At 36.9% G+C, this 27959-nt stretch overlaps 1 protein-coding gene across 6 annotated transcripts in view; it reads right to left on the bottom strand.

Annotated features, from left to right (window-relative positions):
- Positions 1–27959, bottom strand: part of VPS37A (VPS37A subunit of ESCRT-I) — a 48616-nt gene that overhangs the window by 20130 nt on the left and 527 nt on the right. For 2 of the 6 annotated variants that reach the window (XM_003823655.6, XM_008977326.6), the window contains exons 2-5: positions 9412–9486; positions 7000–7114; positions 6416–6516; positions 403–628 (exon numbers count right to left, since the gene is read on the bottom strand). In XM_003823655.6, coding sequence (XP_003823703.1) covers positions 403–628; positions 6416–6516; positions 7000–7114; positions 9412–9486 — 517 coding nt within the window. Of the gene's footprint in view, positions 1–402; positions 629–6415; positions 6517–6999; positions 7115–9411; positions 9487–9577; positions 9623–27959 lie in introns of all 6 variants that reach the window. The other 4 variants (XM_034965689.3, XM_055116296.2, XM_008977327.4 and 1 more) reach the window with 3 other exon arrangements.

Raw genomic sequence — 27959 nt, 5'->3', positions numbered from 1 at the left:
CCTCAAGCATAAATGCATGCATTTGTTTAGCTGCCTCATTTTTAAAGAGTACCCACTATATTCATCAGTATATTTGAGGCACTAAGAAAGTGGTGAAAAAAACCAGAATCACAATTTTTGTAAAGGCAACCTACTAGTTCTACCTTGGTCCCTAGGAGCACTGACCATTCCCCTAACTGTGTCTCTACCAAAACTCTGTCCCTTCTACTACACTAGAATTAGAAGCTCCATATTTAAAATTATTATTTGTTGGTTACCTGTTACTTGAATTGAAAAATGTGATTTAATCTTTTCATATTTTGTGTCTAACTTATTATCTGGCACACAGAGGCATGTAATAAAGGTGTGTTGATTGAATGAATGTTTCAGTGGCACAAAATATAGATAACTGACGATACCAACCGGTATTGAAGCATCCACTGTGGGAATGGGTAATGGCAGATTTGAAAGGACACCAAATGAAGGAGCGGCAGGCTTGGCTGTGGTATGACTTGTTGTTGAAGAAGAAACAGTGTCAGCAACAGATAAAGAAGTGATACTCCTGTTTGCTTCTTGTGGAGGATATGGAGGAAGAAATGGAAAACCCTGAGAAGCATAAGCAGACATCCCACTTGGGTTACTGTATAGACTGAAAAGAAAAAGAGAAGATCATTACATTAGATTTTATGGATAAAACATGTCAAATTGTTTCTAAATTGTTCTAAATAACAAAGGTCAAGTACTATATAGATGAAATGTTATAATGGCAGGTGATATTTATTAAATTACATAATGGAATTAAATATTATACAAAGTGGTAAAATATGACCCCACCCCCCCAAAAAAAAAGAATTGTAGAATTGTGGTTTCTACAAAGAAGATGATGAGTGCTTTAGAAAGCATGCAATTCAACTGGATGGAGTAGAAGTGGATAGACAGGCCATTTTTGAGTTTTCAGCACTCCACTGGTATCAATCAGTATCTCCATAGAGGGAATGCAGGCAATATTTAATCCAGGACATTTATTCAAGTAGAGGCTAACAGCTTTCTCTGTATTTGTCAAAATCTGACTGAAAGTCAAGACTGCTTTTCTAGAAAATTTCGAAGTAAAATTAAGTATGCAGATGAGCTTCTAAAATGTTGAAATATTAAAAACAGATGCATATATAAACATGCATGTATATTAGAGTCACACAGCATTATGTACTTTGGATTCAATCACAGAACAATATAGTCAGTATTTATTTTTGCAAGATAACAAATATTTTACATTTAACATTTTTTCCCCTTAGCAAATTTTAGAGAGAACCAGATCATTATATTACTCTAAAAAGCATTAGAGTAATTCAGACCTAGATGCAGACTGAGAATCATCTAAATACAATATATGAATAATACAGTGAGTTTATATGGATCAGGCACTCTAGTGTAAAGGATAAGGGACTTACAGTTATGTTTTAAATATTAATGTAATGCTACTAAAATGCTTCCCTTTACATTGAAAAATGTTTCAAAATGTATTAATTTTTTATGAGAGTACTATTATTTCATTTAATGACATAACCTGAGTTGGAAACTTTGTGGGAAGAAAACATTTTTTTTTAAATGTATATGAATGACACTAAAATGTATATGGAAAAATAAGCCAGAGTAGAAAGAAAAAAAGCCTGAAAAAGGAAGGTACAGAAATATTAGTCCTTTGATAAAGCAAAACAAATTATAAAACCCTAATACATGCCTGTAATCCTAGCACTTTGGGAGGCTGAGGCAGGTGGATCATGAGGTCAGGGGATCGAGACCATCCTGGCTAACACGGTGAAACCCCATCTCTACTAAAAATACAAAAAATTAGCTGGGCGTAGTGGTGGGCGCCTGTAGTCCCAGCTACTCGGGAGGCTGAGGCAGGAGGATGGCATGAACCAGGGAGGCCGAGCTTGCAGTGAGCCGAGATCGCGCCACTGCACTCCAGCCTGGGGAAAATAGGGATTGTATAGGAACAGAAACTGGTACAAGTACTCTGGAGGGCAATTTTGCAGCATTTGTCAAAACTACAAATGTGCATTACACTTCTAGAATTTATCCAACAAATAAGCTCACATTTGGGTAAAATATTATTTTAAAGATTATTTACTGGAGCAGCACTGACGGCAATGAAGTAGGATGGGCTTTTGAGGGAAGATTAGAAAACATGAAAATATCTCTCAGGCTTGCTAAAGACATTATAATACACCCATAAAACAAATAGTTTGTGGCTATAAGGAATAATGAGGAAGTGTCTTAGTACTAACATGAAAAACTTTCCAAAACCGTATCATTTAGTGACCCCCTCCACCAAAAAAAAAAAAAAAAAAAAAAAAGGAAGGGCAAAATATGCTACCATTCATATAAAAAAGGGGGAAAATACAATACTATATATATTTTCTTGTAGATGAATAAAACAGCTCAGGAATTATATATACACAAACCCAAACAAATAACTTTAGATGCTAATGAGGAAAAAAAATTAAGCTGCAAGGGAAAAAGAAGTGACACGGAGATTTTCACTCTATACTCCTTTATACTTCTTGAATTTTGAGCCAGGTGAATATATGACCCCTAGAAAAAATTAAGTTTTCTAATCAGCTTGTTCATTTCAAACGATGGCTCATCTTTATCTTAAAATTACTTTTATCTGAAGGAATTAGTGATATGTATGTGAATATAACAAGCTATTTAGAAACAATAAAACCAACATGAGAGAGTATTTGTAATATCCTTGAATTTAAATCAATAATTCTGACCCAATCTGCTTTATTTTGAACTCAGTAGCACGTACAACCCACAAAATAATCTAAGAAATGCATCAAACTTGATTTTTCATAATGGTACTATATCCCGGAACTTATCTGAAATGAAAACAAGTAAACTTGTCGGTTTGTATTTTCAAATAAGGTAAATGAGTTTATATCCAACCCTATTACTAAAGAAGATAGAAGCATGGGTTTTGAATACATTTTTTATCTGAAAATAAGGACTCAGGACTCTAGAACATAGAAAACAGGAAGAAGAAGATGAGGGGGAGAGGGCTGAAGTACCTGGAAGTGGAATGCTGCTATGACAACAACAACAACAAAAATCTAAAGTGTGGGAGTAGCTTTGGGACCAAGCAGAGCTATAGGCTGGAAGTCCCCTCAGAAGATCATGAAGGTCTAATGGGCCTCAAAGAGGCTGTTAGGAGGAGCCTGGTGGGCCTTTGAGCAGATGGTCATTGGAAGGATAACTTTTTATTAGTGGATAGTTTACCAATACTGCTGCATGCAATAATATGGAAAACAGAAAATGTACCTAGTGAATTGGATGATCTAGCTAAGGAGATTTCCAGGCAGTGCGGATGGTGCCACCTGATTTCTAGCTGGCTGTAGTAAAATGTGAGGAGAGAGAGAAATTAAAGAACTGCTAAATATGAAAGATGAGATTTCCTGGATTTGAAAATAAATTTATCTCTCATTCCTAGCTTCCCTAAGATTCTCAAATTAAGAAACACCTCTAAAAGCAAAGTTCAAACCCAGCATGGGCTAGAAGATCCTTTGTTAACACCTCTGAATAGCCAAGGCAGAGCCTCAGAGTGCTGTCGAGTAAGAAAAACAGCCACTTAGGGCTTCAAAGAATCTTAAAGACATTGTCTCTCAGCAGCCTCACTGGAAGCCCAATAGCTTATTTGGCAGAGCTTAGTGGGTGGTGCTTTTGTTTAATGAAATGAATGAAAAATGGATTCATAAGAAATCATAAGCATTTTTTTTTTTGAGACGGAGTCTTGCTCTGTCGCCCAGGCTGGAGTGCAGTGGCGTGATCTCAGCTCACCGCAAGCTCTTTCTTCCTCCCGGGTTCACGCCATTCTCCTGCCTCAGCCTTCCGAGTAGCTGGGACTACAGGTGCCCACCACCATGCCCAGCTAACTTTTTTTTATTTTTAGTAGAGACGAGGTTTCACCGTGTTAGCCAGGATGGTCTCGATCTCCTGACCTCGTGATCCGCCTGCCTCGGCCTCCCAAAGTGCTGGGATTACAGGCTCGAGCCACCGCGCCCAGCCAATCATAAGCATGTTAAAGGAATTGTGTCATCTTGGGTCTATAAGGGACAGAGAAAGTACCAAATGAAAAAGAGGCTAACAGACCCTTAATTTCTACAGGCAGGAAGCAGGCTGAAAAAACTATGCACTTGGAAACAAGGGCTACATTTTACAGAAAGGAATTATGACACAGAAGGCAGAACCAAGAAACGAAAATTACTCTATGAAGAATCATTTCCATTAACTAAGTCTTAATAAAAAAAACAATGTGCCCAATTGGATTTCAGTACTGTTATGAACCAGTGGCTCCTGTGTGCTTCCTATTTCCTCTCTTTTGGAATCTATAGTGGTTACCCGAGGCTTGTTCTACCATTGTACAGTGGGTGTGTGAGGGGCAGATACCTTGTCTCTTTAATTCCGTTGTCTTCAGATCAAGAGGAATTGTTCTTCAGGAACACAAGTGAGAAACCTCATCTGTACTTGAATCTGATTTAGATGAAAGAACACAAGCCTGATTCTATAATATGATGAACTCTGCAAGTTCTTGGGGAAAGGGGAGTGTGCCTATTCACATATAGGAAAGAGGTGAATTCTTACGGCAAGGAGGAAGAATGTGACCGACTTTATTTTCCAAAATGGCCACAACCAGATTTCCAGTCCCATATGCACTTCTTGAACTTTGCTACCCCATCGAGAAATGAAGTCTACTTTCCCTCCCCTTTCAATCTGGGTGGATCTAGGTGACTAACTTTAGAAAATGCAGCAGAAATGATGCTGAATAACATTCAGGTCCTAAACCAAAAAAGATAATACAGCTTCCACTTGGTTGGAATGCTCTCTCTCTTGGGATCCTGACCCTCAGATCTCACCCCTGCCACGCAGTGAGGAAGCACAGGTCACATGGAGATGCCACATATAGATGTATCAGCACTGAAGTCTAACCATTAAGCCAACATTAACTGCCAGACGACACCAGGTAATGCAAAAAGTGGAGCAAAAATGAGTTATCGCCACTGGTCCCTAACCAAATGGTAGATTCTTATAAAAACATAAATGTCATTATTTCAACCAAAAGTTTTTAGGGTAATCTGTTATTCATCTGATATAGTTTGGATGTTTTCCCCTTTAAATCTCATACCGAATTGCAATCCCCAATGTTGGAGGTGGGGCCTGCTGGCAGGTGACTGGATCATGGGGGTGTATTTCTCATGAATACTTTAATGCCATCCTCTTGGTGCTGTCCTTGCCATAGTGAGTTCTCATGAGATCTGACTGTTTAAAAGGGTGTGGTACCTCCCCCACTCCTCAGTCTTGCTCTCATCATGTAATGTGCCTGCACCCGCTTTACCTTCTACCGGGAGTAAAAGCTCCTCAGATGCCAAGCAGATGACAATGTCATGCTTCTTGTATAGCCAGCAGAACCCTGAGCCAATTAAACCTCTTTTCTTTATATATTACCCAGTCTCAGGTATTCCTTTATAGCAATGCAAGAACAAGACTAAAACAGTATCTTTAGTACGAGAACATGACTTTATTCAGGAAGCTACTGGAAGGCAGTAAACCAAGAAACTAGGAAATGGCCTGAGAAAGGGAAAAATGAAATCTAAGAAATGGAGAAACCAATACAAGAAAGTGGCAAAGGGAAAATCCCAGGATGACAACAAAGGAAATTCCTGGTGAGAGTTACTCAAACGTCATAGAGAGTAACTCAGAATGGAGGGAAGAAGTGGAGCACTGAATGTGAAGGAAACAATGAAACCCAGGTATTATCTTACTGGTTTGATACGAAAAAAATGGTTTAAAGGATATTTTTCATAGTTGCTAAAAGCTCTGTGGAAATTTAGTAAAATCTTAAAATTTAAGATGATGTGGAAAATGAAGACGATCTAAAACAAAACCAAACCAAATACAAAATGTAGGTAATTATGAATTCCAGAAAAAAGGCAAAAAATTGCACCATAAGGGAAATGTAAACATGGTAACATACTTGGCTCAGCAATGGACAATATTGAGAGTCACAGTAATAAATACACCAAATATGGAATAATATTAAAAATCATGATATAATTTCACTGAGACAGTGAGGAGAAAGGAAGTTTAGTGAAAAACAGCTGAAATCTTCATCTATTACAATAGGAGGCCAACAGATAATATCTAAAATGAAAGAATCGAGTGATAGAAGTATGCATACATTATTCAGAAAGATGTAGGTAAACATTAGAAGAAACAGGTAAAAGAGTAAAACAGTTGCCTCTGAAAATATGGATGTATTTGTGGGGATGTAGAAATCAGAGGACTGATTTTTAACATCATTTGAATTTTTAAACTATATTTTGATTAATACATTAAAATACAGGCAGACTTTTTTATTTACTAGAAATATACTTACTAAGGAAATGCTGTTGAAGTAGGAGCTAAAACTGGAGGATTCTTCCAAAACTCATCCAACAGACTCTGAATAATTTTTCCAAGATCTGAGTGCATTGTAAACTGAAAGTAAAGATACATGACACTTAAAATCACTTCCAGAAAAAGATTATAAAGTCTCATTAGGATAATGTCACTCTAAATATTAACTTACTTTTGCAGGTCAAGAATTAAATGAAAAAGGATATTAGCAATTAACAAGTTATAGCATTTTCTTATAGAATCGATACCATAAATATCTGGTGATTAGTAAACAGGTTAAAAGTCCATTGAATCAAAAATGGAGCCAAAATATTTCCTTACTTGACTATTTACAATAATTTGAGGGTTCAAAGGTAAATACTAGAGTATATGGAAGTTACAATCTTTCACAATCAACAATATCATATTGTAAGAACTTTAAGGCGTAGTCTTAAATATTCAATTTTTAAAAAAAGTACTCATGACAAAATGAAACTTTAAATGCATTTCAGATTTCTAAAATATTTAGTAGAAAAGTAATACACCTATTATACTACCCTGAAATAAATTATCCCATATACATACATTGTTTACTAATGGAGAGGTAACATACACTCCTTGTTTATCCATTAAGTGATGTCGTATTGGTGGATAAACACTGATCACTGGTTTTTCCTGAGGAAACTGTGGAGGAAGCAATCTGGTAGAGGTAGAACAGATGAAAAACAAAAACAAAGATAACAAAGGTACATTATATGGTCAAAATCTTAAAACAAAGCTAATTAAAAGTAAATTAAATTTTCACACTTTGATATGGGTTATTTAGTAATAAGTGCTCTATTATGGTGTTGTCTGAAAATATGTTTAAGACTAAAATTTGGTAACAAGACTAGTCATTCAACACAGTAAAATCTTAATGTGAAATATGGACATGAATTATAGAATATTCTTCACATCATGCCAATTAGTTGCTTTCAAACACAATATACCAAGCTATACAAAATCTTAGATAAAAATTAGATCAGGCATTTTTATCAGGTGAACCATACTAGTCCAGTCTGGCTATTTATTGGACCACAGGTTCTAGCCATATAATTTTCTGTGGTTTTTCTACTTTGAGAATGCTGTCACGGCTGGGCATGGTGGTGCATGTTACTTGGGAGTCCCAGTTACATGGTAGTCCCAGTTACTTGGGAGGCTAAGGCAGGAGAGCCACTTGAGCCCAGGAGTTCAAGTCCAGCCTGGGCAACACAGTGAGACCTCATCTTTGAAAAACTAAAGTAAGATAAAAATAAATAAAATGCTGTGAAACATTATTTCACTATTTACTGTATTTCTAAAGAGGATAAAATGTAAAGTAGGAGGATTGAAACATTGTAGCTGTCATCAAGACTTGGTTCTACACGGCTCCCTTCTAAATGCCCCAAATGACACATCTCTCCCAAGTTAGAGGTCAATCACATGGTTTCACGTAAAGAACAGTAAATTTTCAACACACACACACACAAAAGCAGAAATTTTAACCTTTTTTGAACTACTACAAAACCAAGATTAGTGAGTGAAATCTTAAAAATGAGAGTTTACTGGATATGAAACCCTGTTTCTAAATCTCTAAAACTCAAGAATATTTTACTTTGAATTGTCTCTTTGTTCCCCTGATGGTTCAGACAACTATTTGTTGGTCATACTGTTGAAAAGAAAACTGGGTCCTTATTGGCCTCTCCTGCTTAGCTCTACCTGGTCATTTGATGACAGATAAAACTACTTCATTTACAAAGCTGAAGATTTTAAAACTAGTCTGGTAAAAAAGGCACTAAATGGCCTTTGGAGCCCAGTTTGTATCTTGACTATGCTACTTACTAACCGTGTTTCTGTAATTTGCCCTAATTTGCAAGGCTGCTGTGAGGATTCAAAAAGCTTACATACGCCTGTAATTCCAGCACTTTGGGAGGCCGAGGCGGGTGGATCACCTGAGGTCAGGAGTTTGAGACCAGCCTGACCAACGTGAAACCCTGTCTTTCTACTAAAAATACAAAAATTAGCCGGGCATGGTGGGGCGTGCCTGTAATCCCAGCTACTCAAGAAGCTGAGGCAGGAGAATCGCTTGAACCCGGGAGGCGGAGGTTGCAGTGGCCAAGATTGTGCCACTGCACTCCAGTCTGGGCGACAGAGGGAGGCTCCGTCTCAAAAATAAGTAAATAAATAAAAAAGCTCACATATATCGTTAACATAGCACTTATATATTCATGCTTTAATTCACTCATTAGTATTTAATAAGGTCTCCTATGTACAGGCAGTATGCTAGGCAAGGAGAACGTGAAGGTGAATATGATAAGGTTCCTGTCTTCAAGTTAGGTGCCTTCTTATCTGGCTCAAACACTTGCTCTAGCAGCAGCCACTTAACGTAACCTCAGGTAATCACAGCCTTTTCACACTACAGCCTCATAGCTGCATTTAAGGCTAAATTGCTATTTCAGCAATCACTTTGTCCAACTTTTTGTAACTTAAGTAAAACCCTCATAATTATATTTTTAACTTTTTTGTTTTTCTTAAAAATGATCAGCAAATCAAATCTAACCTTGAACTTTCTGGTTGATGTAGTATATCTGTTGCTGAAATTTGGAATATTTTAACTTGTTTCTGATTTAAAGGTGAATCTATCTCTAATGGCTTTATGTATATAACCCCTTTGTTTTTTATTATCATTTTTCAGCATACCTCCAGCTAAGAGTTTAGTGCTAATCAATAAAAACAATTCCAGTACTAAGAATTAGTATTACACATTTTTATTGCATTTCCTCTTTTCTAGTTTCTTTCTTATAACACTATAACAGTGATAGCTTTCGAATATTTTTATTTCACTGAATTGTGCACTATTTTATAAATTATAGTTACTTGAAATAAGTTCACCTTAAAAGTTTATTTCTAATAACTAAGAAACAATAAAAAAACTGTTAAGTCCTTTTACATGAAAAAGTAGGATACAATTCTACTCACATATTAATGTTAATTGTCAGGTTGTTTATGGTGAATGGCAATCTGTATTCCACATCTTTCTGTATTTCGGCTATACTGCAGGAGAAAATTTTAAAAAATTTACCCAAAGTCATGAAACCATTATTGTTAAAAATGAATGTTAAGTGCTAGAATCTACTAAAACTACCTTTATTTTTAATCACAGAATCTGGATAGCCAGCATAACTTGTATCTTGAGGGGAAGGAAAATGATCATAGTTAGAAAGGCTCATCATCTAAGCACACAGTAACATTCTGAACTATCCAGGGGAAGGGGGATGATGAGGTAAAGAGGCAAGAAAAAACTCTTCATTAATGCTACACTGATTTACTATCACTCTATCCAATTCACCATTAGCAGAAGCAATTGTGTGCTCTCCGGTTAATACAGATGAGCAATCCATCTGGGTTTTAACTGCCACTATTAAGCAATATCGGCAGCTGGGGAAGTCTGGGTCTTAACAGCTTGAACTTAAAAGTCTAGATGAGATGCATCCTACAATCTTATGACAGAGGATGCTGGCTGCTTTCCAAAAACAAATATCCCCTTTTTTCTAAGTAGAGAAGCCTGATTTTATTCTGGGTAGCAAGGTTCTAGTTAGTTCTTATAGCTAGTTGTTGCTATAGACTTAAATCCCATCCAGTAGAATGTACAGGAAAGTTGTAGGGAGAAATTGTAGGAAAATATCTTAAAGGGAACAAAATAATAGACAACTGATATGAGCCCATTTTGCCCTTCCTGCCTTCCTTCTACCTCCTCCTTGGATCTAGGAACTAGACTTCTAATAGCCATTTTCCACCATGAGTGACTCTGAGAATTGAAGCCATGCACTAAGGAAAGCTAGGCAGAAAGAAAGAAGTAGCTTGGGTCCTTGATGACTATGCAACTGTCAAACTCTGAATTTGCTTTATGTGTGAGAAAAATAAACTTTTATCTTGTTTTAGCCACCATTCTTGGGTCTTTGGTATTGGCAGGTAATATAATTCTTGGCTTCTAAGTCCCTGATACTTTAACATTCTACATTCATAAGTTTGTTTTATTGTTATTTGCAGGCATATATTATTACAACTATAATACACTAAGCAAGTCTTTTGGGGGCTCACTTGAAATTCTAACCAATATTCATAACATTTCCAAGGGGGAAAATGCTAAGTAGTATTAATGAGGTGAGGTTGCAGAGGAAGCTTAATATTGAAATGAACATGAAACTTCTTCAAGCATGAACACCCTTCAAAGATCTAGCTTATGACTAATGATTTGCTTTTTGTTCTTTTGGATGCTTCTTCTAACAGCTTTATAAAACCTCTTATTTCCCTGTTTTTGGTCCTTTGATAAAAACCCAGCCTCTAGGATATGTAAATCTTAAGATAGCTTAAAAGATTCAAAAGTGTTGGGATGGAGTTACAGAAAAACTGTAGATGTAGATAAGCTTTCCTCTCTGATATCCTAAGGAATGGAGTTATCATTTAGAAAAAACGATTAAGAAAAGACTCAAGTGGACACTCAATATTAGGACTTGAACAGTTTTTCTGGAAGTTTTTCTTTGGGAATTAGGTTTGGACTGAAAAACCTCCTCCCTTGTATGAACACCACATAATCAACAGAATGGCCTAAATTTTTTATTCCTCTACATTATTTTAGAACCTGAAGAGGTCATTGTTCAAGGAAATAAATACTGGTCACAAAAGCATCCACCAGTTCAAAGTCAACTAGAGCATCTTAGTGATTAACAGCACTGCCTCTCAAGTCAGGCTTCCTGGGTTCAAATCCTGTCTTTATCATTTATTTACTGTCATGGGTAAGTTAAGCCTTTTCTCTCAAATGGGAAAGGGAGATGTTAAAAAAAAATCTACCCACCTAAAAGATTTGTTAGATTACGCAAAATAATGCATGTAAATCCCCCAACACAGTACCAGGCAAATAAGTGTTCAATAAATGTTAGCTATTATTAAATAGGCATGTAGAACATGCAGGTTGGTCCCTCTCTAGATTTATAGTATTAAAGTTTTTTGTTTGTCTTTTTGACACGGAGTTTCGCTCTGTTGCCCAGGCTGGAGTGTGGTGACACGATCTTGGCTCACTAGAATTTCTGCCTCCTGGGTTCAAGCAATTCTCTTGCCTCAGCCTCATGAGTAGCTGGGACTACAGGTGTGTGCCACCACACCCAGTTATATATATATTTTGTAGATAAGGGGTTTCACCATGCTGGCTAGGCTGGTCTCGAATTCCTGACCTCAAGTGATCCGCCTGCCTTGGCCTTCCAATGAAGTTTTAACTCCTCAGTTTTTCAGACATTGTTCAGATTTTTATAGAAAATTTTCATTGAAAACATATTAAAATAAATTTGATTTAAATAATTTTTATCTAAATAATTGGTTAGAAATGTCCAATTCATTTTCTCCAGTTATACTGATGACAGTTCCTAAAATTTTTTAATAAGTTTTCTTCACGAACTAGGTATCACAAATAACAGAAGGTGATACTTATAATATTAATGAGAGCTGAACCATCAACAAATTCCAAAACAAGTTAATCATGGCAATCTAGAAATGCATTTTGATTAGCTGCATTAAACAACAGATAAGTACTTGTTTTACTTAATTAAAACAGGAATAATTCCCTGAATATTCATCACAAATGTGATTTTGAATGTTGCTATTTTAATACTTTTAAAAAACTTATTCCAAAACATTCATTCTCATTAAAAAAAGTTACCAAAAAACCACTGTAAACATATTGCTCTATAATCTTCTAAACTTCTTTGCACATTCATAGCCTTATTTAAAATAAAAATATAATTACACTGTACATCAATTTTGTAAGTTACTCTTTTCTTACTCAATTGTGATTATCTCTCCAAATTAGTAAATGTTATTTTACAATATCTTTTTTTTTTTTTTTTTGAGATGGGGTTTCACTCAGTCATCAGGCTGGACTGCAATGGCGAGATCTCGGCTCACTGCAACCTCTGCCTCCCGGGTTCAAGCGATTATCCTGCCTCAGTCTCCCAAGTAGCTGGGACTACAGGTGCACACCACCACACCCAGCTAATTTTTGTATTTTTAGTAGAGACGGGGTTTCACCATGTTGGCCAGGATGATCTCAATCTCTTGACCTCGTGATCTGCCTGCCTCGGCCTCCCAAAGTGCTAGGATTACAGGCGTGAGTCATCGTGCCCGGCCTACAACATAATTTTTAATGGCTGCATAATGTTGTAGTATATGGTCATACTATTATTTAAGCTATTTTCTACTATTAGATATTTAGATTGTTTGCAGCTTTTATTCTTACAAACCACACTTTGATAAACATTCTTATAACCATATCTTTAAACTGACAGTGGTACTATTTTCAATGTAAATACACACACACACACACACACACACACTTTAAAGTAATATTTTAATCACAACACAAGAGAAAATGTAAATGACCTGTAAATTAATAATTTCATTTTCTAGTTTCTCTGGGAGAAGAGAATTACTATGGTTTTACCTCAGTGGCTCTGAATTTGTTGGGGCTAAATAAAGCTGTAATAATATATCACTTTGTTATTAAGAATATAGATTAACTGGCATCCTCATTTCTTTGATAGTCCCCCAAATGGAAACAAATAGACCTTAATATGCATTAGAGATTTCAAGTTCCAAAATGGTGTCACAGAAGCAAGCTGGCTTCACTTAATGTCACAGAAAACAACAAATATGTAACACTAAGATTAACACCAACGACATCCCAGAACTCAAATATGAGGATCAGTCACTTCTCAGAGCCACAGAGAAGTGAAAAAACTCTGAGCAGATGGTAAGAGAATCGGACTTCCATATCTGTGATGCCTCTCCCCACAATCTTCCCAGCATCAAGCATACAAAAAATTTCCCCTCGACTCACGATTTCTACACTGGAAAAAGTAAGATCGAGGTGAACAATCGGCTTTCCCACCATTTTTGGTTCCCTGGCAGGAGACTCATCCCTGCCTCAACTCACCAGAAGCATCATGAGGACTGAAGGGAGAAATATTCCTGAGGACAGCCAGAGATAAAGGGGAGAGGCAAGACTACCATCCTCAACCCTGGAAACTGCCCTCTCTGCAGCCAAAGAAAACACCAAATCAGAGTGCCTATTCAGCAGCTCCATGTTGTAGGAGATATATTCCACAGATACCATGGGCAGGAACCGTTTGCCAGCCTTCCCACACTGTTGGGTTATCCCCTTTGGGAGCTCCCCCATTAGAGATGGGCACTGCTCCAGGTACTTACTAGAGCCAAGGCAAACCTGGGTTTAAAGTGCCACTGAGAACCAAAAAGGAGGCAGCAACCTTACAGTAAAGAGTCTTTAAGCAAATATATTCAATAAAACCAAAACAAGCCAGAGAGAGAAGACCAGAATAAATAACTAATTTGTCAAAGTAAAGACATAGATGCACATCCACAGGAAACAAGAGCAAACAGGGAGCTTGACTTCCCTAAGCGGATGAAGCAAAGAACAAATGACTGACCCTAATGACATAATAATATGTGAGCTCTCTGAACAAGAATTTAAATAGTAGTTTTAAGGAAACTCAGTGATCTCCAAGATAAAACAAAAAATTCAGAAATTTGTCAGAGAAATTTAACAAAGAGATTTAAGTAATAATAAAAAATTAAACAGAAGTGTTGGAACTGAGAAATATGTTTGCTGAACTGAAATACATTAGAGGCTCTCCAGGGCAGAACGGATCAGGCAGAAGAAACAATCAGTAAACCTGAAGACAGGTTATTAGAAAATACACCGTAAGAGAAAGAAGAAAAAAGACTGAAAAGAAATGAAGACCACCTACGAAATACAGAATATTGCCTCAGAAGACCACATCTAAGAACTACTGGTGTTCAAAAGGAAGTTGAGCCAGATGAATGGGTAGAGAGCTTATTCCAAGAAATAGTCACAGAAAAACTTCCAAAGCTTGAGAAAGACATAAATATCCAGGTACTGGAAGGTCAGATACACTGAACAAATCTGACACAAATAAGGCTACTCCTAGGCATATAATCATCAAACTCTCAAAGGTGAAGCACAAAGAGAGGATCCTAAAATCAGCAAGAGGAAAGAAACAACATAAAAAGGAGCTCTAATTTGTCTGGCAACAGACTTCTCAATGAAAACCATATAGGCCAGAAGGGAGTGGAACAACATTTTCCAAATGCTGAAAGGAAAAAACGAACAAACAAACAAACAACTTGCCATCCAAAAATACTGTAACCAGAAAAGTTATCTTTCAAATATGAAGGAGAATCAAAGTCTTTCCCACATAAATAAAAGCATGGAGAATTCACCCCAAGACCCATCTTATAAGAAATGCTAAAGGGAGTTCATCAGTCTGAAAGAAAAAAAATTAATGTGCAAAGAGAAAACATCTGGAGGCATGAAATCCACTGGTAAAATTAAGTACAGAGAAACCCAGAATCCTCTAATACTGTAATTATGGTGTGCAATCCACTTATAACTCCAGTATGAGGCCCAAAATAAAAATCTATCAAAAACAACAATAGCTACGACAACCTGTTAAGAGATAGGTAATATAAAAATCTGTAAATTGAGACAATTAAAAGTCAAAATGTTGGGGAGAAGGAATTAAGGCATAAATATTTTTGTTTCTGTTCTTTTCTTTGTGATCTAAGTTATTGTCTCTTTGAAATAACTTATTACATATATGTTTTTTGTAAACCTCATGAAAACCACAGTACAAAAACCTATAGTAGATTCACTAAACATAAAAAAGCAACAAATTAAAACATACTACCAAAGAAAGTCACTTACCTACAAAGGAAGATAGTAAGAAAGGAAGAGAGGAGATTAAAAACAACCAGAAAACAAGCAACAAAATGGAAGAAGTCCTTACTTATCAATAATTAATGTAATGAACTAAATTCTCCAATTAAAAGGCGTTAAGTGGCTGAATGGATAAAGCAACAAGACCCAAGAATATGTTGCCTACAAGAAACCCACTTCATATACAAAGACACACGTAGACTGAAAGTGAAGGAGTAGAAAAAGATATTTCATGCAACTGGAAACCAAAAGGAGCAGGAGTAGCTATACTTACAGCAAATAAAACAGACTACAAATCAAAGACTATAAAAAGAATCAAAAGTCACTATATAAAATGATAAAGGGGTCAATTCAGCAAGCAGATACAACAATTACAAATATCTATGCACCCAAAACCAGAGCTCCAAAGTACATACAGCAAACATTAATGAACCTAAAGAGAAAGACAGATTGTAATACATTAACAATAGGGGACTTTCACTCTACTATCAGTAATGCAAAGATCATCCAGACAGAAAATCAATAAAGAAACACCAAAGTTAAACTTCACATTGGACCTAATAGGCCTAATTGACATTTACAGAACACTGCACTCAATTGCTGCAGAATATGTTCTTTTCATCAGCACATGGAACATTCTCCAGAACAGAACATATCTTAGGCCACAAAACAAGTCTGAACAAACTCAAAGAAATCAGAAATTACATCAAGTATGTTTTCTGACCACAATGCAATAAAACTAGAAAACAATAACAAGAGGAACTTCAGAAACTACACAACCACGTGGAAATTAAACATGCTACTGAACAGCCAATGGGGTGACAAAGAAATTAAAAAGTAAATTTTAAAAAGTCTTCAAACAGATGAAAATGGAAATAGAACACACCAAAATCTATGGGATAAAGCAAAAGTGATACAAAGAAGAAAGTTTATAGCAACAAATGACTGTATCAAAAAAGTAAAAAGACTTCAAATAAACAACCCAACTATGCACTTTGATGAACTAGAGAAGAACCAAACCTAAAAGGAGAAAAAATATAAATATCAGAGCAGAAATCAATGAAGTTGAGACCAAAAATACAAAAGATCAAGAAAATGAAAAATTGGTTATTTGAAAAGATAAAATCATCAAGCCTTTAGCTAGATGAACTAGGAGAGAAGACCCAAATAAATGAAGTCAGAATGAAAAAGAAGATGTGACAACTGAGACCACAGAACTATAAAGAATCATTAGGCACTACTATGAATTATATGCTAAAAAACTGGAAAGCCTAAAAGAAAGGAACAAATTGCCGGACATATACAACCTACTAAGATTAAACCATGATAAAATAGAAAACTTCAATAAGCCAATAATAATGAGATTAAAGCCATAATACAAAGTCTCACATCAAAGAAAAGCTGAGGACCTGATAGCTTCGCTGGTGAATTCTACCAAACACTTAAAGAACTAATAACAATTCTACTCATGCTTCAAAAAAATTGAAGAAGGACTACTTCCAAACTCATTCTACAAGATCAGCATTACCCATAGAAACAAGAAAAAAGAAAACTACAGGCCAATATTACAGATTAACATACATACAAAACTCCTGAACAAAATACTAGCAAACCAAATTCGACAAAACATTAAAAAAGATCATTCACCATTATCAGGTGGGATTACCCCAGGAATGCAAGGACAGTGCAATATATATGCAAATCAATAAATGTGATATATCCATTAAGAGAACCAAGAACAAAAAACATATGATTGTTTCAACAGATGCTGAAAAAGCACTCAATAAAATCCTTTGTGATTACAACCCTCATCGAACTGGGTATAGAAGGAATATACATCAAAATAATAAAGGCCATATATAACAAACCACAGTTGACATTATAGTGAATGTGGAAAAACTGAAGGCCTTTCCTCTAAGATCTAGAATAAGACAAGCATGCCCACTTTCAAACTTTTATCCAATATAATAGTGGAAGTCTTGGCCAGAGCAATTAGGCAAGAGATAGAAATAAACAGCATCTAAAATGGAAAAGAGAAGTTAAATTAGCCTTGTTCGCGGATGACACAATGTTACGAATGGAAAAACCTAAAGACTCCACCAAAAAAACAGACAAACAAAAAACCTGTTAGAAATGATAAACCAATTCAGTAAAGTTGCAGGATACAAAATTAACATACAAAAATCAGTGGCATTTACATATGCTAACAATAAACAATCTAAAGAAAAAAGTAATCCTAGTTACAATAGTTACAAAGAATATAAAATACCTAGCAAACAATTTTACCTAAGAAGTGAAACATCTAAACAAGGAAAACTATAGAACACTGATGAAAGAAATTGAAGAGGACATGTACAAAAAAAATGGAAACATATTCCATGCTTGTGGCTGGAGGAATAAATACTGTTAAAATGACAATACTACCCAAAGCAAATTACAGATTTGGAGCAATCCCTAGCAAAATACCAATGACATTCTTCACAGAAATAGAAACAATCACAATTTTTTTTACAAATTATACTTTAGGTTCTGGAGTACATGTGCAGAATGTGCAGTTTTGTTACATAGGTATATACGTGCCACGGTGGTTTGCTGCACCCATCAACCCGTCACCTACATTAGGTATTTCTCCTAATGCTATCCCTCCCCTAACGCCCCCTGACAGGCCCCGGTGTGTGATGTTCCCCTCCCTGTATCCATGTGTTTTCACTGTTCATAATCCTAATATTTATATGGACTCACAAGACCCTGATTAGCTGAAGCAACTCTGAGCAAAAAGAACAAGGTTGGAGGCATCACACTATCTATCCAGCTTCAAAATTTACTGCAAAGTTATAGTAACCAAATCACATGCTACTGGCCTAAAAACAAACACACAGACCAATGGAGCAAAACAAGGAACCCAAATATAATTTACAGCCAACTCATCTTAACAAAAGCACCAAGAACATACAATGGAGAAAGGATGATGTTTTCAATAAACAGTGCTGGGAAAACTCGGTAACTATATGCTGAAGAATGAAACTAGACCCTATCTCTTACCATACACAAAAATCAAATAAGAATGGATTAATGACTTAAATCTAAGACCTGAAACTATGGAACTACTAGAAGAAAACATTGAGGAAATGCTTCAGTACATTGTTCTAGGCAAACAATTTTGTGTAAGACCTCAAAAGCACAGGCATCTAAAGCAGAAACAGATAAATGGGATTACATCAAGCTAAAAACCTACACAGTGAGGCCAAGGCAGGCCGATCATCTGAGGTCAGGAGTTTGAGACCAGCCTGACCAACATGGAGAAACCCTGTCTCTACTAAAGATACAAAATTAGCCAGGCGTGGTGGTGCGTGCCTGTAATCCCAGCTACTTGGAAGGCTGAGGCAGGAAAATCGCTTGAATCCGGGAGGCAGAGGTTGTGGTGAGCCGAGACAGTGCCATTGCACTCCAGCCTGAGCAACAAAAGCGAAACTCTATTTCCAATAAATAAATAAATAAATAAATAAAACCTACACAGCAAAGAAACAATCAACAAAGTAAAGAGACAACCCAAAAAACGGGAGAAAACTTTTGTAAACTATCCATCTGACAAAGGATTAACTACCGAATACATGAGGAGTTCAAACAACTCAAAAGCAGAAAAACAAATAATGTGATTTAAACATTGGCAAAAGATCTCAACAAACATTTCTCAAAAGCAGCATACAGGGTGTGGTGGTGTGCGCCTGTAAACCCAGTTACGTGCAAGACTGAAGTGGGACTGCTTGAGCCCAGGAGTTCCAGATTAGTCTGGGCAACAAACACAGTGGGACCCTATCTCCAAAAAAAAAAAAAAAAAAAAAAAAAATCATTTTACCCCAGCTAAAAAGACTTTTATCAAAAAGCCAGGCAATAACGAATGCTGGCAAGGATTTGGAGACAGGGGAACCCTGATACACTGCTGGTGGGAATGTAAATTAGTACAACTAATTTGGAGTCTGCTATGGAGAACAGTATGGAGGTTCCTCAAAAGACTAACAATATCTCTGTACCTTTAGAACCTTGAAAAAAAAATGAAACTGCCATATGATTCAGCAGTTCTGCTACTGGGTATATTGCCAAAATAAAGAAAAAAAATCAAAGAGATAGCTGCACTCCCAAGTTTATTGCAGCACTATTCACAACAGCCAAAATATGTAATAAATTTAAGTACACATCAACGAATGGATAAAGAAAATGTGGCATAATACACAACAGAATATTATCCCACCATAAAAAAGGATGAAATCCTGTCATTTACAGCAACATGAGTGGAACTGGAAGTCATTAAGTTAAGTGACATAAACCAAACACAAAAAGACAAACATTGCATATGTGAAAGCTAAAAAAGTAGATCCACAAAGAAAGAAAGTAGCGTGATGGTTCCAGACACTAGGAAGGGTAAACAGGAGGGGAAATGAAATTAATTAGTGAGTTTAAATATACAGTTGATAAAAGAAATAAGACCTAGTGTTTGTACAGGTCTTGTACATGTATCAATTTTAAAAGATTTAAAAATGCAACAGAGGCACTATTTCTGAAGCTTCCTTTTACAGAATAAACAATAATTTATCACTTAATTTATATAAATACACACATATATACACATACACACACACACACACATATATATATTTAAGACGAAGTCTCACTCTCGTTGCCCAGGCTGGAGTGCAATGTCACTATCTCAGCTCACTGCAACCTCTGCCTCCCAGGTTCACGTGATTCTCCTGCCTCAGCCTCCCTAGTAGCTGGGATTACAGGCACCTGCCACCATGCCCGGCTAATATTTATATTTTTAGTAGAGACAGGGTTTCACCACGTTGGCCAGGCTGGTCTCGAACTCCTGACCTCAGGCGATCCACCCGCTTCAGCCTCCCAAAGTGCTGGGATTACAGGCGCTCAGTGAGCCACTGCAGCCGGCCCACTTAGTTTATATTTTGTATTTATGTTTATATTTAGTTTGATTTCATAAGACTCAGTTTAACTGAACACCAACCATATATCCAGCATCCTGCAAGGAAATGGAAATACAGAGATGAATATGGGGTGTTTTGTGCTCTGAATGAGCATACAGTGTGATGAGAAACTCAAGTTACTAAAAACATCAATTCAAGATAATGATGTCATGCATTTCCCTCAGTGTTGGGTAACTCAAGTAATGTTTATAGGTGAATCTTGCAAATGAAAGATTCAAGTGCTTAGAATAGATGGAGAACAGACAGACAAACATCCTATCTAAATCTCTATGATTTAGATAAAAAAATCAAAACAGATTTTTTATTTTTAATTATTATGGATACATAATAGTTATACATATTTATGGGGTACTTGTGATGTTTTGATAGAAGTACAAAACAGATTTTTAAAAAGCAAATCCATAACAGTGCTGAAAAGCAAAAACTACCATATACAGATAAATTTTGAGCAAACTGACAAACAGAAAGGATTACATGTAAGAAAGGAGTGAACATTTAAAAAAAAAAGAAGAAAAAGAAAGTAAACAAGGAAAAAATCACAATCCAAAACATAAGTCCAATATAAAGTTTGGAGCAGTTTGAAGGTCCTCTAAGCCCTTGAACCAGGTCAGTGCAAACTAAGAGTTTGGGGGGAAGAAGGCAGGTCAGGAGCATTTCTCAGAGTAATTAATCAACAGGGTGACATTGGTGGAGCAGCAGGTAGGCTAGGCAATTAGCCTCTTTTCCTAGCTTGTTTCCAGCTTGTTGCTGGTAAACAGCAGTAATATTTGCATTCAGATTAACACAGAGATAGCCTCTAAGCTAGCGGAGACTCCTCAGGAAGTTACTAACCCCATGACAGCTACTGACTCCCCAGGAAGCCTCCTTTTCCAGAAGATAACTATCAACTTGCCCTACCTAAGGACTCGTCATTCTTATTCTTCATCACCAGAAGCAGACTATGGCAAACAGTAAGTATTCACAAACAAGTCAACAGGGAAGCTCAAATACAGAAATGAGAACGTCATAAAGGTTTGAATAAAAAAAAATCACGCAAACTGTGCACCAAATTCAACAAATTGAAACATAAAAAAAGAGCAAAGACAAGATGAGTATAAATTTATGTAATATCATCAGAACAACAAAAGACAATAGCACTTGCACACACACACATACTTACACAACTGATATAAGAATGAAAAAGCAAGAAACTGGAAATTTAAAACAAACAGCTCCAAAAATGGTTCAGTGTTGTTTGGAAAATCCTTCATACTATAGCTGTCTCTTGGAGAATGCTGATCCACTTTAGCACATTAAACATTTTGAGAAATTCCAAAGTAAACTGTGTTTGTTTTCAAAATCTGTGTAACATGGAGCACTTATTTCACATTTTTTTAATAGAACACATGATAATGACTGAGATGTACAAAGAGCTATGAAAACACAGAAGAAAGCACCTAACCTAGCGGCAGTGGGGTCTTCTGGAAAAAATAATATCTGAGTTACATTTAAAAGAGTTAATACTCAGAAAAGTGAATCAGGGAAATACAGTGTACATTTTAAATGGAGAAGCCCTATCAGAAAAGCTTCAGATACAAAATAACACAAGTTCTCCAAAAGTCTCCATAGCCTTTGCCATATATGAAACGTTACATTCTGTTTGTTGATTTCTTTCCACCAGTCACATCACCATCTTCTGTGACAACCAGGAATCAAGTTAAGGTGGCTGGCCTTTTTTGACAAGAGTTAGGAAACTACTGAAAGGAGTGACATGGTCAAATTTGAATTTTAGAAAGATTACTCTGGCAGCAACGTGGAAGAAAAGGCAGAGGGAAAAAGGCTGGAGGCAGAGAGAACTGTTAGAACCTTGTGGTAGTAGACATGGAAGACTGAATGGAAATGGAAGAGGGCACAGGTTTTCGGCTTAGGTGAGCAACAGCAGAAATGGTTTGGAAGGAGTTCAGGTTGGGGGGAGGGGCAGATGTAGCTGATTTAACTAGCAATGGAGAAATGACTGCCTTATCATAACTTTTTTTTTAAAGCAGTAACGGACTAATATTTCTAATGAGAAAATTAACTGAGCACTTGAGCTGTATGGTATTTCTTAAATGGTACCATGCTTTATTGCGTCATACGCTCTGCAATTATACGTCTTAATCACTGGTTGCAAATAGACAATATAATTTAATGTGTCAAAGTTTTAACTTAATTACAGGATTGATACGCATAATTTTAAAGTTTACTACATAGAGCTCAAAGTGCATTTACACAGTCAAAATGTTGATATTTTGGAGATTTCTGTAGCTTCAATGGGCTAAGGCATAACAGATGCTTGTAGAATTTTTTATTACAACAAGTTAATGTTATTTCCTTCCATAAAGAAGTTTTCCTATCAAATAACTACACCAGCGAGGTAACACACATGAATGAAGGCAGCTGCTTGTAGTCCAACAAACTAGTGAAATGGGTAGTGGGTAGCCCAGCAAAGGAGACAGCTACTCTTCAGCTTGAAGCAAATGTTGCTATGTGGAAACCAATCTTTCCAGATTTTCCATTTTAAAAGAAGAGTTAGAGACGACAGGGGACATAGGGGAAATCTTCTGCCTTTTAATTTTGCTGTGAACATAAAACTACACTAAAAATAAAGTCTATTAAATAAAGAAAAATTGGGCTGGGTGTGGCAGCTCATGCCTGTCATCCTAGCACTTTGGGAGGCCAAGCCAGGCAGAGCGCTTGGGCCCAGGAGTTTGAGAGACAAGCCTGGGCAACATAGCAAAACCCCATCTCTACCAAAACAACAACAACAACAACAAAAATAATTAAACTTATGAGCCAGGCATGATGGCATGTGCCTGTAGTTCCAGCTACTTGGGAAGCTGAGGTGGGAGGATTGCTGCGGTAAGCTGTGATCGTGCCACTGCACTCTAGCCTGGGTAACAGAGGGAGACCCTGTCTCAAAAAATAAATAAAAAGGAAACCTGGAAATTTTAATACAAAAATTGCAAATTTTGACTGTTGATAATAAATCCTTTTCATAAAAATATATAACATGCGACGGGTTGAAACACAGACATACACATCCCTTCATTACAATATCTCTTGTGTTACCAAGTTTGTGTGTGAGTCCTTATGAGCTGAGAATGAATTCTATAGAAACAAGAGCATGGAATTTAAGCTTACTCCGAATCCCATGAGATAGGGGGACAAAGTCTTATAGCTGTGATCAAAAGGCTAAGCTTAGCAGCTGTGGGGGAGAACTATACAAGAGCTGACTCTACAAGAAGTTTTAAGGCTAAACATTTAGGCAATCAGAACAACGGAATCCGCAGACTGGCAGCAAAAGAAAATATTAAAACAAATTTTAAAGACTATGGAGAATGGCACTACTATTTTAAAGATACGGACAAGAACAAAATACAGTAACAATTGCTGTTTACATCTCCTGTGTGCAAGATAATATTTTAGGTTATTTACCTGCATCATGCCTAATTTTATGAAGAAACTAACTCTCTGGAATGGACCTGCTTTCTAAATGGAAAGTCAGAAGTAGTTCAGCCAGAGACAGATGAGTTGTAGGTAGGCTTATGAGAGATCTACAAACAATAAGCTGGCTAGAAGCTTATAGGCTAAGAGGCAAAGATTCAAGCACACTGATTCTATGCAGTAGAAAGAAGGAATGTAATTCGTCCTATGCCTACTATGTGCTAGATACTCTTCCAAATGTCTTACATATATTTTTTAGTTATCAAAAATCCTGCAGGACAGGAATCACAATTGCTGATTTTACAGATAGGAATTGGAGGATCAGGGTTGTCTCACATAAAAATATCCAAAACATGAGACATTTCTTCCTCCCAGTCATTTGTTACTATTGCTGAGAAAACATTTTGAGCAGCTCCCCAGCAGACTTCCCCTCCAACTCCCACTAACCAAGAGTCCTGCTTCCACAGTAACTTGGGGGGAAGGGTGATGAGACCATCATCACTGGCATAAACAATCCTTATTCACCTCTAGTGGAGGCTGGGTTGAAAGATTCCAGCCTCCACAAAGTATGGGCCTTGCAGAGGGAAAAACCAACAGTGTCCATAAAGTCAGCTTCCTCAGGAAGTATAAGAAACAGAATTAGTTCTACTCCTGTCCATAAAGTCAGGAATTTTGGTGATAAACTGAATACTGTGGTAAGTGATACTTAGAAGAGAGAACATATTATTTGAGCCCAGGAGGCATAATTTCTAGTTTCCATTTTCACAGCTGACTTAAACACTTTGGTTAAACACTTTTTTGTGCGTGTCATCTATGACAGTTATCTCATTTGCCGTGCATATTGTTGAGACTCAGATGAAAAAATTTACATAAAATTCACCTATTTTTTTGGTAGAAGACTGAGGTAGCTGAGGAGATAAGAATTTAAGGCAACTAAAAAGTTCACAATCATTAGAGAAAGGGACAAAAAGAGACTGCTGAAGTGGAATTTTCGGAATTGTAAGGGGTTAAAAATGGTAAGAGTTGGAAGGGAGATGACAGAATGGGGTAGAGAAAGGTTACTTAGTAGAGCAGAAGAAAAGATACTTTCATGGCCAAAAAAAGATATTCACCTATTGAGCTTACATTTGGAGAAGAGACATAAAACGAAACATGAGGGAGGTGGGCAGCATGTAACAAGATATTGATATTCCTCATGTAACAAGTTTTTGTACTGTTCATAGGAAAAAAAACACTGGAAATTCTTTCAACTTTTACACACCACACCTTTAGAATAACCAATCTGTCTGTTCGCACAAAAATCTTTTAAGTGTAAGTCGTACCACTAATTTAGGTAATCAGGCAACATATTGCCAGTATTGGGGCTCAGAAAACAATACCCCAAAATATCGCACTTTGGTAGGCTGATTACTTTGAATTAAAGGAGTCTGGAGGGCCTCAGAAGTAAAGCTCTCTCTGACCACCTCCTGCCCCTCTTTCTCCGTTGAAGAAGTCATAGAAACCAGAATTCCTCCTCCCCTGGGCGGTATATTACAAACTACAACCCTTCTTCCCTACAAAAAATCTAGAAAGGTCACTTTCCCTTCCGCCCTGAAGACCCTCGCTCCATATGAGCCCGGGCCCGTCCACTAGAGGAGTAGAAGGTTATACAGAGAAGCCAAGAAAAATCTGAACAAACAGGCCTTGGCGGGTTTCCCCCACCTCTGTCTATTACCATTACCATACTCTTTTTGTCCAATCACATTTCTACATGGCTGTCCATTCTTCATTGAACCTAATCATAAATACAGACAGTTTTCCTTCGGTCTCTGGGGCTTCATTTCTGAAGGCTCCCATGCAGTGTAAAACTTTGATTAAATAAATCTGTTATGCTTTTCGCTTGTTAACCTGTCTTTTGTTACAGGAGGGTCAGCTGTGCCCCTTATGACTGATGAGAAAAGATATCACACCTTTTCCATCTTTACATTAGATACCATACAGACAGATTATTTTTTACCTCCCAGCTTACAAATATATGTCATTATTTAAAAGGGTGGACTAACAAGAATAGGTGAGTGGCATTTTCCAGGATTGTACCATTCTTTGAAAACTGGAAGCATATGACCTACTTAAGTGTCTACAGAATTATTCGAGTATAATTTGTAAATGGGAAACATCTCAATAAAACTTCAAGTGTTTTTATAAAAGAACTTAAAACAATAAAATACTTAGTTATTTGTTCATAACACTACAAAATATATTACATTACCTAATGTAATCATGTCCAATCATACGTTCATAATTTCTGGTTCAAAAAATAAAACATAAAATCAATCCTTTCTGTATCCAATTCAGGGTATTTACTGATCCTCTTAAGCCAATTCCAGAACTCTTTACATTAACAATTGCTGCTATAGAATCTCACTTTATTTGGGAGGCCAAAATTATAAATTTCACATCAATTACTTCCCTTACTTACCAGCCTTAGCAGCAAGAGACTTTGGAGTATTTAAAAAATTAAACTCCATCCTCGAAGAAAAAAATTAGTCAGCATTGAAAATATTTAACATAATACTACATACTAAGGTTTAAAAGCAATTAATTCCAAAAGTGTGGTTCTAAAAAAGTGTTTCTGCAATAGCAGGACTGGTTCGGTATACAGTCTAGCAAGGTAACAACTTCTAAGGGAACAAACATGTTAAAAACGAGTCCTCTTATTTTATAAGCATACCTTGTGAGAGTAGCTCTTAAAGGTCAGTACAGAACATGATTTGCAGTAAGACTGACTTGTAAGAACTTTGTGAACTTAATTTTCCAGAATGAAAGGCACCAATAACAGCCTGCCATTCTTTTCTGTTAAACAGCATAAAATTTCACCTTTTGAAAGTTCTGAACAAACAGAACAATTGAGACAACGAACCAAGAAACACCTAAAGTTCAGTCAGCATCAGGCCTTATTTTAGCCAAACTGATTTTGCAGTAAATTTTTCTATTAACTAGACTATTTAATTAAAAATTATTCCATTTTAAATAAGAATTATTCGATATTATCTGAGGATACGTATTTTTTAACTGTATGAAAATAATATTTTTAAAAGGGCTAAGAGCCCGGCGAGGTGGCTTATTCCTGTAATCCCAGCACTTTGGGAGGCCGAAGCGGGTGGATAATCTAAGGTCAGGAGTTCGAGACCAGCCTGACCAATGTGGTGAAACCCCGTCTCTACTAAAAATACAAAATATTAGCCGCGCATGGTGGCGCGCACCTGTAATCCCAGCTACTCGGAGGGGTGTGGGGAGCTGAGGGAGGATGATTGCTTGAATCCGGGAGACGGAGGTTGCAGTGAACCGAGATCGCGCCACTGCGCTCCAGCCTGGGCAACAGGAGAGCCGTCCCCCCGGCAAAAAAAAAAAAAAAAAAAAAAAGGGTTAGGGACTTAACAATGTTGTCATCTTTATTTAAAATAGTGTGAAACTGTTAAGTAAATATACTTGCAAAATGCATATAATATAAAGAAGCAGTTCTAATTTTTGAAAACCATTAGAGACCATAGACATTTGCAATGTAAAAGGCTGCAGCAAACCAATTTACAGTAAAAGTTGAAATAATATGAATTGTAAAAATATTTCTAAACTGACCATGATAAAATGAAAAACTCACAGGAAGACAACAGAACAATCAAGATGAACATAAAGTAATTCTTGAGCGTGGGGACAAGACTATGAAAGAAGTGAGAAATGTACATGCACTGGTCGCTGTGAGATGGGGAGAGACTGCTCCAACAGGGTAAATCTTAGAGTCTCAAGAAGACTGACTACGTGATAAGTGACTCTCAGACGAGAAGCATTCACTGATGAAAACTCTGGCTTCCCTTTCCTTTGATGTTGCAACAGTTCTATTTTCCCTTCTTTGTGAAACCTGGAGATTACTCTTCACAATTGTATTTTAACAATTCTGCTGACGCGGCAATCAGGTGGGCAAAGGGAAAGATCAGTGGCGAAGCCTGGGCAGCAAGGGATACTGGAAATAGACTATGAGAGAAATTGAGAGATTACAGTCAGCAGCTATGTGTCAGGAGGGATGAGGAAATCCGAGTTAGAAGCGCTGAGCAGTGGTGCGGCAGGAGGCAGGGAGGGTCCGAAGGAAAACAGTAAAAGGGGGCAGGAGTGGCAGAGCAAGCGTGTGACCCACAACCAAGGGAGGTAAACCACATGAGGAGCTGGTGGGGAGCAGACTGAGGCGCTGCGAGGGTGCTTAGGACAAGCCCGCCCTCCCACCCTACTTT

This window comes from Pan paniscus, chromosome 7 (genome assembly GCF_029289425.2).
Source record: "Pan paniscus chromosome 7, NHGRI_mPanPan1-v2.0_pri, whole genome shotgun sequence".
Lineage (NCBI taxonomy): Eukaryota > Metazoa > Chordata > Mammalia > Primates > Hominidae > Pan > Pan paniscus.
This window is presented reverse-complemented; position numbering and strand designations above follow the sequence as displayed.